The sequence below is a fragment of the Equus asinus genome, chromosome 5, assembly GCF_041296235.1.
Source record: "Equus asinus isolate D_3611 breed Donkey chromosome 5, EquAss-T2T_v2, whole genome shotgun sequence".
NCBI lineage: Eukaryota > Metazoa > Chordata > Mammalia > Perissodactyla > Equidae > Equus > Equus asinus.
The window spans coordinates 101199743-101214442 of NC_091794.1; the positions used below are offsets into that span (position 1 = coordinate 101199743).

General features: G+C 57.0%; 1 protein-coding gene across 20 annotated transcripts in view; it reads right to left on the bottom strand.

The window, feature by feature from the left end:
• Window positions 1–10480: 10480 nt before the first annotated feature.
• ARHGEF10L (Rho guanine nucleotide exchange factor 10 like) overlaps window positions 10481–14700 on the bottom strand; it is a 155058-nt gene continuing 150838 nt past the window's right edge. For all 20 annotated transcript variants that reach the window (XM_014836171.3, XM_070510924.1, XM_014836162.3 and 17 more), the window contains one exon: window positions 10481–14325. In XM_014836171.3, the coding sequence (XP_014691657.2) occupies window positions 13787–14325 (539 nt within the window). In that variant the 3' untranslated portion in view covers window positions 10481–13786. The remainder of the gene's footprint in view (window positions 14326–14700) is intronic.

A 14700-nucleotide genomic window follows, 5' to 3' on the forward strand; every position in this document is an offset into this window, starting at 1 on the left:
TAAGGATGCGAGGAGAGCATCTTTCCGAGGGGAGATTTATTTCCTGCTTTCTCGGGGAGCAGGGACAGGAGAGTCAGAATGCCCTTTTCACTTCTCAAGTAGCTTTAATTCAAAATAATCAATATGCCATTGTGGGATATTTTGGGGTGGCCTGCCGTGGGCCCCAACACCACCACACCATGCCCTAAGGAAGGGCGGCTGTGTGTGAGCGGGCAGACAAATGGGCTGTCCCAGTGCCCGAAAACATTGGCTAATTCTGCTTCCTTCTGATCTGGATTTGCTTACCAAAGCGGTCGGTTGCCTGGGACACAAACAACCTGAGTTCACACTGGCCACAGTCGGGGGGAGGAAGGAGTGTGGGATGGGGGTCAGGAGACATGGGGTTCTGTCACAGTTCTCTGTGGCATCTCAGCCCGGTCGCATCCCTCTCTGAGCCTCTTTCCCCATCTGTGAAGGTTTCTGACTCTGAACACCTTTCCAGCCCAGTGTGCCCCACGGATCCTCCTCAGAGCCACCCGCCCTCTGGTTTGGGGATGCCTGAAGTTTCTCAGCGTGCACCCTGCATCCCCACACAGTGCCACCCCACGGGGGCCGGGGCCACTGGGCCCACCTGCACTCCGTCTCCTCACAGAGCAGCAAGAAGGACCAAGGGCAGACCTCAGAGACCCCCTGACTCAACATTGGGCAGTATCGTGGGGACGCAGGCTCCTGAAAACGGAAGTTCTCCTTGCGATGTAAAATCCCCAAGCCGGGATATGTGACAACCGCCCATCAGCAAAGAAGACTAACAACGATAGTGCGAAGCACTTTTCTTCCCTTGCTGCAAATGAGAGCGATGCATTGGGTGTCTAATTAGCAAAATATTAGATAATTGGTATAATCTGGTACTACTCCCTTTTTGACAGCCTCCGCTGTGCTGTCCCGTTTCAAGCTTGCGCTGCCGGTCATAGCAGCTGATAATTGTAATACTGAAAGTGAAAAATCAAATCAGAGTCATCGGAGGCTCCCATTAAATTGATTTAGGACTGGAAAAATTAATAGGCTTCCCTTGCCTCCCCCCTCCTCCCCTGCCTGGTGTCTGCCTCACTCTGCCCCAGAGCGGAGCCGCCGCAGAGAGAGAGGGGATCTGTGGCTTTCTGAGCCGCTGACCCCACCTCAGTGGGCTCTGTCTCTCGGCCTCCGACCTGCTCCCACCCTGCAAAATGGCCAGGAGCCACTTCCCCTGAAGGCAGTTGTGAGAGTTCAGTAAGAGAATAGAATAAAGCGCCCAGCACCGGGGCCTCAGACAGAGCGCCCGTATCTTTTCTTTCCTTTCCCATGAGAACTGAGCCTCCGAGGCAGAGAAGGCACAGCTCATGCTCTTTCTAAGTTTGATAAGGCAAAGAAATGGAGTCAGTGTGATGTGTGTCCCATCAGTTCAAGTGACAGAAATCGACTCAAACCAGCTTAAAGAGAAAAGAACATTTATTGGCTCATGAAACTGGGAAGTCCCAAGGGAGAACTGGCCCAGAGACGCCATGAGCCCAGTTGTGTCACCACACCACATCTTCTGTCCGTGCCTTATCTCCTTCTCTCCCACAGCAGCTGGGACTGCTCCATACTGAGATGACACAGGGAAGGGGGCAGGGAATGTGACCGCAGACAGCTTCTGAGTTTGTGTCCTCCCAGTTCAGCAACCCCGGAAGAAACAGATCTTCTCTCACCCAGTGTCAATATATAAAGCCCAGAGAAGGGCTCTGATTGGTTCATTTTGGGTCACATGCCCATCTCTGGGCCAGTCACTATTGCCAGGGGTGAGACATTATCCTGACCAGGCCTGAGTCCTGCCCCACTGCTGTGACTGAAGGAACAGGGTATTACTATGATTGGCACCCCCACCAGGTAAGCAGGTGAGGGGGCATTCCAAAAGGATGCTCTTACACTGGAAGAACAAGAGGTATGTGGTTATACAAAACAAACCACCCCAGAACTTAGCATCTTAAAGCAACACGCTTTGTTCTGATCACTCATGATTCTGTTGGCTGGGCTCAGTTAGGTGGCTCTTCTCCTCGATGTGATGTCATCTGGATATGCGTCATCTGGGACTTGACCAGGCCCCACTGTCCGAGATGGCTCACCGTGTGCATGGTGCCCATGGCCGGGACAGGCTCTCAGCTGGTCTCTGTCTCCATGGGTCCATCCTGGTCATCTCTCCCCAAGGGCGACCAGATTCCCCACCTGGCAGCTCAGGGCCCCCAAAAGCATGAAAGCAGAAATTGCCAGGCCCAGAACTGGCATAGTGTCACTTCCATTATACTCCACTGTTAAAGACCAACTCAGATTTAAGAGGAAGGGAGATAAACTCCACTTCTCAATGGGGGGAAGTGACGAAGCATCTTCACCATCTTCAACTCACCCCAGGAGGGCTGGGCAAACAATGGTGGCAGGTGTGCCACCTGTGGTCCATTCATCTATGAGTTAATTCAAGAGACCCTCGTGAAGGTTCTGCTCCATGCCAGGCCTTGTGCCTGGGGCTGGGGCCAACCTTCCTTCCCCTGAGGGAGCTACCCCACCACCCCCTCCCTGGGGGCAGCCTGTGACTAGGCGTGCACTTGTTGCCATGGAAACCAGGCCATTCTGGTGGCACAGGAGCGCCTAGGGTTCATTCCTTGTGAGGCAATCCCCTGAAACTCAGGAAAAGAAGAGGAGAACTTTCCCTAGGAGGGAGATGCTCAGGGGGCTCCGAGGGGGGGCTCTCTGAGCTGCCAGAGTTTGGATTTCTCACTCTCCCTAACCAGGGCAGAAAGGTTCTGGAACCAAGTTGGCCTATGTTGGAGTCCAGGGCCTCCAAAGACCAGTCATGTGGCCTTGGATGGGTCACTTCAGCTCCCTGCACCTGAGTTTCCTCATCTCTAAAAGGGAGTTGATCATAACCCGGCTCATGAGGCTCTAAGGAGAAAATGGACTAGCACGCATAAAAGTCTAGTGGGGTGCCCGGTACATAGTAGGTACTGCATAATGGGGACCTGAGAGAAGGGCCACCACTCCCCCGTCCATACCTGTTCCACGGTCTGTGCTGGGCAGTCGAGGACACCCTGCCCTGTGGTTTCATCTCAGCTTCTTTGGCTTCCTTGTACCCAGATGCCCAGCGCTCTTTTTCCCCCCTCAGTCCTGAGCAGCACCGGGGAGGGCTGGCCGCGGGTCCCTCCCGGGTCTGACCATCCCGTGGAGACCACTGGCCCCTCTGATCTCCTTCCTCCCTGCCTGTGTGGTTCAGGCCAGCTTGGACTCGACACACTTATTTCATTTTACGTGTATGGAGTTCGGGCCTCTTGAACCTCACATCCAGAGAAACATGCAAATGGATGCAAATGAGTCCCTGATTTATACAAAACAGCATGCAAATACATGTCTCTGGATTTGCCAAAGGAAAAGCTTTGGTCACCTAATTTAGCAGAAATAACAGGGGGAGAAGATTGTGTTTGTCTGTCAGAGTTAGGTTCAGGCTGGAAAAACCTCCCGAGACCTTCCGGAACGGAGCTGAGGGATCCCTGGCCACCCTGGGCCACAACCTCCCAATCCCTGGGAGCAGGAGCCCCAGCCCTGGGTTTGCCAACAGAGTCCAGCTCCACAGTGGCGCCCAAGCCCCTGCAGCTGAGCACACTGATCTCCTTTCCCTCCAGATGGGACCCTGGAAAAGCATGCTCCTCAGCCCCCCCCCCCCCCCACATACAGCCATGTGCTCACTGCTGGTCAGGCTTGTCACTAATACCATCATCGTTAAAAAGAGCTAACACAGAGTGAGCAGACGCTGTGCTGAGCACTTTACACAGATCAGCTCCTTTACTCCTGCTAGCAGCCTGGGATAAGAAACTGTTCTCACCATCTTACTGCAGGAGAAACTGAGGCCAGCGAGTGGGAGACTCCACATCTGTGAGACCCCCAAAACCAGCATTCTCTTGCCTACACATTGGGTCTCCAAGAACCTTCTCTTTTCAAGCCTGGGCTGCCCACGAGGCTGGCAGCTCAGCTCCAGGAAGGCCGGGACAATGTCTGCTCATGCGCTGCCCTGGCCCCAGAGCCCCGGCCGGAGCCTTGCACGCAGCCGCCAGCGGCAGACACCTGCTGATTGAACGAAGCCTACTCTGGGGTGCCGCTTGCTCAAACACGAGCATGTTTTCGGCAAATTCACACTGCCTATTTTCTGGACCCATTAAAAGGCCCCCAGGGGGATAGCTACCCCACAGTGTGGTGTCTACTGCACTTTGCCCTTATTTTCCCAAAATGCTTGGGGAGTGGCGCCGGCATTTGTGTGTCCTAAGTCAATAGAACTAAGAGAAGTTTCTGCACAGACTGCTGGGTTCTCCAGCTGGCTGAGGCAGAGCTGCGCCTCTCTAAAGAAAGGGCTACGGGCTTCGCCACATGCCTGTTGAACGTTCTACAGAGGAGCGTCTCGGATGCAGACACCTGGCAGGGCTCCTGCATGAGTCGATAATCATCGAGTTAATGAGGGCTCACAATGGGCCGGGAGCTGCTCTGAGCATTTTACATGAATTAACTCATTTCATCCCCAAAACAGCCCAGGCAGGCAGTGCTATTCATATCCCCCAGTTCTAGAAGGGGAAACCGAGGCTAAGGGTTTGCAAACATTCTGTGGCTTATTATTGGCACTGAGGCACCTGTTCTCACACGGGGTCGTCGGGCAGCAGAGCGGACTGGGCGGGGCTGGGAAATGGGCCTCCTTTTACAGCCCAGAATAGGGGCGGCAGGGGGTGCAGGGTTAAGGGTAAGGGGTCTTCTGTGCTGTGTGACCCTGGGCAAGTGACTTCACCTCCCTGAGCCCAGTTTCCTCATCTGTACAGTGAGGATGATAATAGAACCTCCTCTGGGGGTGGTTGTGACGGTTCACTGCGATCAAGGTTACAGTGCACTTAACATGGGGCTGGAACGGCAGGACTCGGGCTCACAGGGGTGTGTGGGGACCTGTGGATCACAGGCACACCAGGGACAGAGCCAAAACTCGGAGCGCATCTCCCGACTCAATGACCCGCGCCCTCCCACCATGCAGCTGCCCATCTGTCGGGACTGGCTTCCAGAACTCGTGCATGGGCACCTGCAGGAATCTGTCCCTGCAGAGGAGGGGCCGCTGTCCGCCTCGGGGATGGAGCCCACGGTGACCGCGCTTCCCGCCAGAAGAGGGTTTGTGGTTTCTGTTGATGTGAAAAGATGACAGGAGACAGCTCAGGCAGTCGTATTAATTTTCCCCTATTTACACGTTCTTGCTATTTGCTGTTTCCCCAGGAAAGTGTAAATGAGGAGTTTAGAGTATTCGGTGGCGCTGTAATTAGGTGCACGTTGTTAAAAAGTTTCTGTGTGTGTCTTGTTATCAGGTCTCTTCACTGTCAAGGGGCCTGCCTCCCCTCTCAGACTGGGAGCTCATGGAGGGCAGAGGATTTATCTCCTGCTTCAGCCCAGGAGTCTCCACCATCTGACTGGAGAATCCTCTGAGAATAGGAATAGACGTTCCCCGTCAGACTAGGGTTTCCTCCTGGGCAGAAACTCTATCTTCCCATCACACTGGCAGATCCGAGCTGAGCGGGTCTCCCCCATCAGATTGGGGTTCCCTGGGGCAGGCCCATGTCTCCCTATCACTAGCAGCTTCCTCCATCAAACTGGGTGAGGAGGCTGTGATTCCTCCATCAGACTGGGAGCTCCCCAAGAGCAAGGACCTCTCCCCCATCAGACGGGGAACATTCCAGGTCAGTGGCTCTGCCTCACCCGCTAGACTGGTAGGGTCAGTGCTGCTCGTGTCCCCATGTCCTGTGGCTGAAGCTCAGACTCTATCCCGTGTAGCCACCACCTGCATGAACACACACACACATGCTTTGCAGGCTAAAGAAAGCAGGCATCGGGCCCACAAGAAAGCAGGCTTCCGAGGCTCTCTGACCTCCATGGAACCATGGGGCAGCTCCTTGGCTTATGTGTGTGTGTGCTGGGCTGTCACAGGATCACACAACACACGTTGGTGGCAGGAGGGCTGGTTCCCCTCCGACAGGCAGAAAGCCTGTGCCTGGGAGCCTGATGTGGTTCTGGCTGCAGGGAGGCACGCTGGGGTCTCCTCCCAGGCCCAGGGTTTGGAAACAGGCCAGGCCAGCTTGGGCCAGAACCCAGCCCCAGCCCCTCCCAGAACGAGACCCTCCAGGACTGCAGGCCTCTCCCGCCCCCGCCGTCCTTGTCCCACTCCCCAGGCTGTGTGCTCTGCAAGTTACTGCACCCTCGGAGCCTTCATTTCTTCATCTGCCTCCCTTTCTGGTTAGTTTTGAGGATTCACTGAAATACTGCTTGTAGGAAGAGCAGCAGGACTAGAAGACATAGCAGTAAGCGTAATAACTTATACCTAATACCCACTGAGCGCTCACAGCCACCTGGCCAGGAAGGCGTGGTCAGCCCATATGTTCAGCTGAGGACGTGGAAGCAAGGAAGGTTGTCACTTGTCTCAGGCCACCCAGAGCAGGTGAGAGAGCCAAGACTCAAACCCACGTCTGCATCACTCCAAAGCCCTCATCTACTGCGCCACACCTCACTGCCTCCAGGAAGCCTTCCTCGGTTGAGTCTCCTTGGCCCCAGCATCTTGCTTGCTGGGCTGTACGTACCATGAGGACAGGGACAATCTCATATGCCCAGTGACTCTACCCCAGTGCAAAGGTGCTCAGTTGTGTAGTGGGGTGATTGAGATATGAGCCCGAGGTTTATTTTCATTTCTCCATATATCTTGATGAGCCGGCCTCTCCCTGACCCCCGCTCCACTGGGTCAATGCCAGCTAGCATGTGCATGTGCGTGTGTTGCAAGGGGGGAGCGCTATGGGCTGAATGTTTGTGTCTCCCCAAGTTCATGTGTTGAGGCCCTCCCCGCAATGTGATGGTATTTGGAGGTGGGGCCTTCAGGAGGTGACTGGGTCACAAGGGTGGGGGCCTCCTCATGGGATTAGTGCCCTTATAAGAAGAGGAAGAGAGCAGAGCTTCATCTCTCCGTCCTTCCAGGACGTGGCCAGAAGGCGGCCATCTGCAAGCGAGGAAGAGAGCGCTCACCAGACGCCGAATCAGCCGGCACTGTCTCCTCGGACTTCCCAGCCTCTGGGACTGTGAGAAACTAACTGATTGAGCCCCTCAGACTATGGTGTTTTGTACAGCAGCCCAAGCTGACTGAGATGGGGGGATACCCCCTAGAGTGAACAACCAGCTTTGAGTTCCGAATTAGATATTTTTGTGTCCATAGCAAGACTATCCTCTGGAAAGCCTGGCTCGGTTGTGAAGAGAACAATTTAAAATTATGAAAGCCGCAGCCCGTTCTCCTGGGCACTCACTATGCAGTGCAGGCAGTACACGGGGTATCAGGCTCTCCGCCTGAGGTCTTTTCTCCGCCTGAGGTCTTCTCTCCGCCTGAGGTCCTCTCTGGCTGACCAGCAAGGCAGGCTGGAGTGCCTGGAACTAATGCCTCTGGGAGCGGCCCCAACCAGGGACACTCCTGATGGGAGTCGGGGACAAACGCCCCAGTGTGCTCAGCCCGCAGCCGCGGTGACTCTGTGCCATGCTCTCATGGTCTCCCGGAGCTGCCCGAGGTCACCTGCTCAAGAACGTGTGCCATCCTGGCTTCTTGCCCTTCCCTGTCTCATGTCCCCTATCAGTGTTCCTGGCCTCGCCTCTCTAATAAATGACTCTAATCAAAACCCTTATCTCAGGATCTGCTTCTGGGGGACCCTCCTGTTACGAAACAAGAGCGAAGCTCCATGCCTGAGCAGACTCCTACGGGCTGCAGAGAGCTTTGCCCAGGTGGGAAATCCCATTTTAAGCAGCGAGTTGGAAACAGGACAGACCGGAAGGGACAAGCCCAAGGTGGGACTCGACCAGGGCTCCGGCGGAAGGAAGTGGCACCCCACACACACCTTGGGCCTCACAAGTCCAGGAGGAGGCCGAATCGTTGAGGGGAGACTGAGAGCCATGGGCAGGGATCTGTGTCCCCAACACACCCACCAGCGTGGGACAGCACAGGGCCGGGAGGGCAGAGGAGAGGAGGGTGTGGACCTGCGGGTCTGAGAGGCCCCAGGTGGTGAGTTTCCTGGAGGCAAGGGGCAGGGAAGGGCTGGAGCCCTGCTGGCCCCAGGGGAGACCTGAGGTCAAGCTGAGGAGGGCGCGGAGGAGAGGAGCCCCGAGACCCGGGGCGGTTGAGGTCCACATGCACAGTTGCATGACACCAGCCTGACACCCAAGGACAGGACAGACCACCATGGCAGGAGGCCCAGGTGAAGGAGACCAGCCAGGGACCAGAGCAGAGTACACATATCCCCACGCCCACCGTGCGGACACCTGGTCCCCTGCCACCACCCCTTATCCTATTAGCATCCCCTGGGCCCAGATGCCAGGAGGGGGTCGGGAGGGAAGGAAGAGGAAGGACATAAGCCGAAAGGACTGTTCTTCCCCTAAACAGAGTTAGCCCCAAAGAAGCAGCTTAAGCCTCAGAAATGACCGCGTCACCTTTCAATAGGAGCAGGTCTTTTGTGCCATGGGGTCTCCAGACTGAAATGAGACCGGGTGCTGGAAAACAGACCGAGTCCCATCCCCGTGAGCCCCAGCCGTGATGGCCAAATCCCACCTCCCACGGGCAGTAGCCGGCTTCCAAGGGCTGGGCTCCGAGGCTGGGGGACCACCAGGATGCAGGATGAGGGTGGCCCCGGGCTCTCTCCCACCCTTGGAGTCCATGGTCTGGGGCTGGGTGCCCATGGGACAACCTCCACCTTCCTCTGAGACATGGGGGCATGGGGTCTCCCCTCCCCAGCCCTGAGCACAGAGATGGGACAGAGGCCTTTGCCAGCCACCTGGCAGCAGGATGGGGACAACAGGCTGGGTTGCCCACTAGTGGGGGGTGAGCAGCCTGCCATCAGCCCGAGACTCCCAGTCCGCAGCTGCGCAGAATCCCACCTGCGAGACGGGTCTGGCTCGAAGCTGCCTCCTGACAAGCAGCTTGTCTAAGTCTGTGCCTGCTCATCGGGGTGAAGAAAGAGAGGCTCTCCATCTCGGGCAAGGGAGAAGGGATGAAGGCACGTAGGCTAATAAACCTGGGGCCCTCTGAGCTGTGGCATCCGTGCCTATCACTCTCTCTACCCAACCACAGGAGCCCGGAGAATCACCCAGCCCCTGGGCCTCAGAGCCTCGCCCGGACCCTGCTGCTCCATGCTCTCCTTCCAGACCAGTGGGCTCTTGGCCTCCTGTTCTATCTTGAACCCACTCCCACCAAGCTGTTCCCCCACCACTCTGCCCAGATTCCTCTTGTCAAGGTCACAAACGGGCTCCATGTGGCTAAATCCAAGGTCAGCTCTCGTCCTGCTGTCTCCACAGCATCCGACACGGAAGACGCCTCCCTCTGCCTTCCACACTCTCCACGTGGCTCCCAGGACGCCGTGCCCTCTTGGTTTTCCGCCTTCATCCCAGGACACGCTTCTCAGGTCCCCTTAGCTCCCTGTGCATCTCCCAGACCTGAGTCTGCCTCCCTGTGCTCGGGTCCCAGCTCCTCCGTCTCCTCCACCACCCTGGGCTCGAAGCTCAGAGTCACCGTGCTCCCTGCATCTCCGCTCACATGTTCAAGGGCAGCTCAAAGGTGTTGTGCCCCAATTTCCGGTCTTCCCCTAGAAACCGGCCTGCCCCTCCCACAGCCTCCACCTCAGTCAGTGGCAGCTCTGTCCTTGTAGTGGCTCAGGCCAGACACCTCAGGGTCATCCTTGACTTCTCAGCTCCTCCATCAGCAAACCCTGCGGGCTCCAGCATCAGAATCCATCCATCACCTCCGCCACGTCCACCTTGGTCCCAGCCGCCAGCCTCTCGCACCGGGATTACTGCAACAGCTTCCTCAGGGGTCTCCTGGCCCCCTCACTCCACTCTCGCCCCCACGGATTATCCTCAATTTAGCAGCCAAAAGGGATTGTTGGAAAACCAAACACAGATGGTGTCACTCGTCTGCTCAGAACCCTCCGATGACTTCCCACGTCTCCAGGGAAAATCAAAGTCCCTCCATGACCCGAGCTGGGAACCAGGACCCTCTCCCACTGTGCCCCTCACTCCCTCCGCTCCAGCCACACTCCTGCCTCGCCACTTTGCACTTGCTGTTCCTTCCGCCTGGAATGTTCCACAGCCCGATGCCTGCTCCTCCCTCAGGTCTTTGCTCAAGTGTCACCTCCTCAGTAAGACCTCCTTGGACCCCCGTTTAACATCACAAGCCCCCTCCCGGCACTTTCCACCTCCCATTCTCTGTGTTCTCTCTCCAAAGCACAAACATCATCTGACGTGTTTGACTTATTTATCGTCTGTCCCCTCTGCACCCCCCAGGAGAATGGGGGGCAGGGTGTGTGCAGTGTCTTCTTGACCAGTCTACGCAGTGCCTACTGGAACCAGGTCTTGGCACATAGTAGGCTTTCAGTCAATACCGAATTAATGACACTCAGTTTCCACAGCAAAGACTGTTTATTATCCCCTCTCTGAGACACAGAGAGGTTAGGCCACCCGTCTGATGTCACACAGCTGGTAAGCGGGGAAAGCACAGTTGGAACTCAGGTCTATTTGTCTCCAAAGATGCGCTTTTGGAGGCAGAATAGCATGCGGGCTAAGAGTCTGACTCGAGTGGCAGACAGAATTCAGTCTTGGCCCTGACACTCCCTCAGAGAGTTAACTTCCCTGAGCCTTGATCCCTCACAAGGCAGAATGAGGCAGACAAAGCAGCTACTTGAGAGCAGGGTGAGCGTGAAGCGAGCTGACGCACCCCAGTGCTCATGGTTAGTGTTACTCTCATCAGTGGTGGTTATTGGTACTCTGATCACTATCTCCAGTGAGGGCTCCTCTCACACGCTAGGCACGTCCCCCATGTGTCTCGGGAGCCGTTTTTCCGATGCCCAGACCCTCCCTCACTCTGCTGTCGGAGCCTGGGGGGGATGAGCTGTTGACTGATATGATAATTTCACCGTAGATGCCAAGTCAGTCATTTTCTCAGTGTCGGATTTCATGGGCCCCATTAGATCTACAGTCCCCCTCGGCTGAGCGATCTGCAGGTCTGGGATCTAGCAGACGCGCAGTGCTCTCAGAAGCCAACTCCTGCACCAAAGGGGGCACTTCACAACAGGAACCGTCTGCCTCCGTCGTTTGGAACAAGGCAGGCTCCGACCACGTAAGGAGAAATCACAGAGCTGCCGTCGGAGGACCCTTCCAGGTGCTTTCCGTGGACTTGTTGCCTCTCGTCCTCAGCAATTCTGCAAGGCGTCATCGTGCCCACTTCGGAGATGAGGAAACCGAGGCCTGGAGGTGAAGGGACGCCCTGGAAGACCCACGGCAGGGCTTCGGCGGAGTTGGACTTAAACACAGCTCCGCGGGATCCTGGACTCCAGGCTGCTCGTGGTCCTCAGCGGCCTCTCCTCGCCACTCACCGCCCCAGGAAAAGTCTTCACTGATGGGATAACGCACCCCACCCCGGGACCCCCACCCCGCCGGGGCGTGCAGGAATCAACCTGAGCACTGCGTCCCTCTTGTGCTTGGAAAGGACCCTCCTCTCCACGGGAGGGGGGGTGGGACAGTGGCGAGTCTCCCTTTGATACAAAATGGGAAACCGAGGCCCAGAGGAGATGGGTTCATCCGGAACGGAATGCAGTTGTCCGTGTCCAGGGCCGTGGTTCCTGCCGCTGCCCCCTCCTCCTCCTCCTCCTGGGGACTCAGCTGGACCCCCTGCCCTTGGGGAATAAGCCGCCTCTGCACACCCTGCCTTTGCACAGGCCGTTCCCTCCGCGAGGCCCTTCCGCCTTTCTCTGGAGCACCTTCACCTCCCCAAGCCCTGGCCCGCTGGCACTGTCTACCCTTCCCTCTAGCCATGTACTTCCTGGGGGCAGGGATGGCCGCCTCACTCACCTCCACGGCCCAGCAACTAACATGGTGCCCGGAGAAGAAAGGAGCTCGAGGGGTTTGGGAAAGGAGTGAGTGAGCCAGCGAGCCCGCCAGCAGGCGGGATCCCACCAGGCGGTTAGGAGGGGCTGAAATGTCCTCCAGGGTGGCTCTTCCCGCTGGGGTCCCGGAGCATCATGCAGCAGCTCACGGAGCCAGAACCATGCGGCCGGTCCAGCTGAGGTTTGCCTCCCATCTCCGCCGAGCTCCGCTTTCCTTCTGCCTGCAACCTGGTGCTGCTGCCGCTAAGTGTGGAAGGGAGGACAGACGGCTGGGTGGACAGACGCACAGATGGATGACAGGGAGGCGGATGGATGAGAAGACGGAGAAAACACTTCCCTTTTGGGTTGTGGGTTTTGGTTTTGGTTATTTCCCTGCAGGCAGCTCTGGGAATCTAAGGATAGAGACTGAGCCGGAAGAGGGAAGCCAGGGCCCAGGCAGCGCCAGCCGCCAATCCCGCCCCACAGCCTGGGCTCTGCTCCCACCATCTGGAAGTCACCCCTGCCTCCCTCAGACCCAGGACCTCAGCCCCCTCCCCGCCTCACTCTGTTGCCCACAGCAACTGCCCCAGACCCCCACCCTCCACATGGGGAAGCCCTTCAGCTTCCTTCCCTCCCAGGCTGGCACTGACGCCAAGGCCTCCTGCCTCCATACCCTTCCAGAGCGGGGCCCAGCCTCTTCTTCAATAAACCTTCAGGAGGGAGGCTCCCAAGAGCCCCTTCTCGAGCAGAACTTTCTCGGATGACGGAAACAGTCATATCCACATTGTCCGGTATGGTCGGCTCTCACCCCCTGGGCTCTTCAAGCCACACTAGAAATGTGCCTAATGGGACTGAGAACTGGATTTGTCATTTTATTTCCTTTTAATTAATTAAAAAATTAAATAGCGCTGGCTGGCCTGGTGGCATAGTGGTTAGGTTCACACACTTTGTCAGGGGCTGGGGTTCACTGATTTGGATCCTGGGTGCAGACCTACACACTGTTCATCGAGCCATGCTGTGGCGGCATCCCACATACAAAATAGAGGAAGACTGGCATGGACGTTAGCTTGGGGACAATCTTCCTCAGCACACACACACAAAAAATTTAAATCCCCGCATGTGCCAATGGTGACCACACTGGACAGCAGAGTTCTAGGACCTGTTCTTGTGGCAGCACCTTCCTGGTGCCTGGCTGCCATCCTTCTTGCTGAGGGCCATGTCACTTCTGGTTCCAGAACAATCCCTCTCTAGTCACAGCTGCTCTCTGTCTCTTCCTTATCACATCTCAAGAAAAAGAACCCCGATCCAAGTACTGACATTATTCTTGCCTTTTATTCCAGCATCTCCCAGAGCTTCAATATGTACAGACTTTATTTATACACATATAATGTACACCATATATACGTATTTATATATATTCACACACCAGCCCACACGCTCTCACACACTCACATACACGCCCTGCCGGGAGGGGCGCATGGCCACCTCTGAGCCCTGCTCGGGCCTGGACGAGAGGCGCTGGGCTTGCCAGGCTGTTGTGAGGTTTTGTGTGTTTTTGCTTTTAAAAAGAAGGCCATTTCCTCCAGAGGTGTCTTCCCTCTCCCCAAGCCCAAAAGCCCTCCCCCAAAACACTCTGAAAAATAATTTTTTTTAAAAAGGGAAGAGGTTTTCCTCTGTTCTGCCAAGGTAGTTACCAGACATCCAGGCTCATCTGTACATCCCCGTGCAGGTCCCTGGAAGGCCATTCCACCAGGCCCTCCTCAGGGGACCCCAGACGGCCAGAAGGGCCCACAGCAGGCAGAGAGCCGGCCCGGCTGTGGCCAGGCCTGCAGCTGTGCACCCCGGGCGGGGGGCTATAGCGTCAAGGGCACCTGCCAGATGAGGAGGGTGCTGTCCGTCTCCCCACACGGGGCCAGCCTCCCACTGCCACCCGGGGCGCTGCCAAAGTTGCGGTAGCCCTGCCCGCCAGAGATGATGGCCACTGAGCAGATCTCCTTGCGGTGGGCATCGCGGGCACAGGGCCGGCTGCGGACCCAGACGTCGGGGTCATCGGCCATCTCGTAGATGGAGCCGTCCTCTTCGCTGTGCTCCAGGGCTGAGCTGTCAGCAGGCGCCGGCTCCCGCACCGAGAGCAGCGGGCCGGGGAGGTGGGCCGTGGAGCGCAGGCGGTACTGCAGAAGGATGCCCTTCTTGCGGGTCAACTCGCGGGCCACAGGGCTCGAGGGCACGGGCACTGGCTCAGGAGCCTGCCCATCTGGCTTGTCCTCCTCAGGCCGCGGGCCCTCAGCCTCCTCCTGGTCACTCCGCAGGATGTCAGGGGCTAAAATGCTGGTAGCCACAGCCAGGAAGGCCACAGGCCCACAGTGACCATTGAGGGAGACCATGCCTTTCCCTGCAAGAATGGGGCAGGGAGAAGGGGCCCGAAGGCCCAGAGCATTAAGGGAGGCACCCACACATCTCTGTTGGAGAACTTTCTGGGTTTTTTTTTTTTTTTTTTGGTAAGTCTGCTAGAACCTCCAGACGCCTTGGGTGTGGGGAGGGCTCTGCTGGCCTCCAGGGCTACTTTCTCCCGACAAGTGAGGCTGGAAAGCGGGAGGGGCCTTATAAACCAGGTGGGGGAAGCTCAGTGGGGAAGCACCTGCAGCTCCCAGTCTGAGCATCCTCATGCCCCCGAGCCGCTGCCCCAGCCGTCGCCTCTACCCAGAGAGCCTTTCCCACCCACCTGATTCGGCAGCCCAGCCTCTGAAGCCGAGCTCAAGCTCCTCCA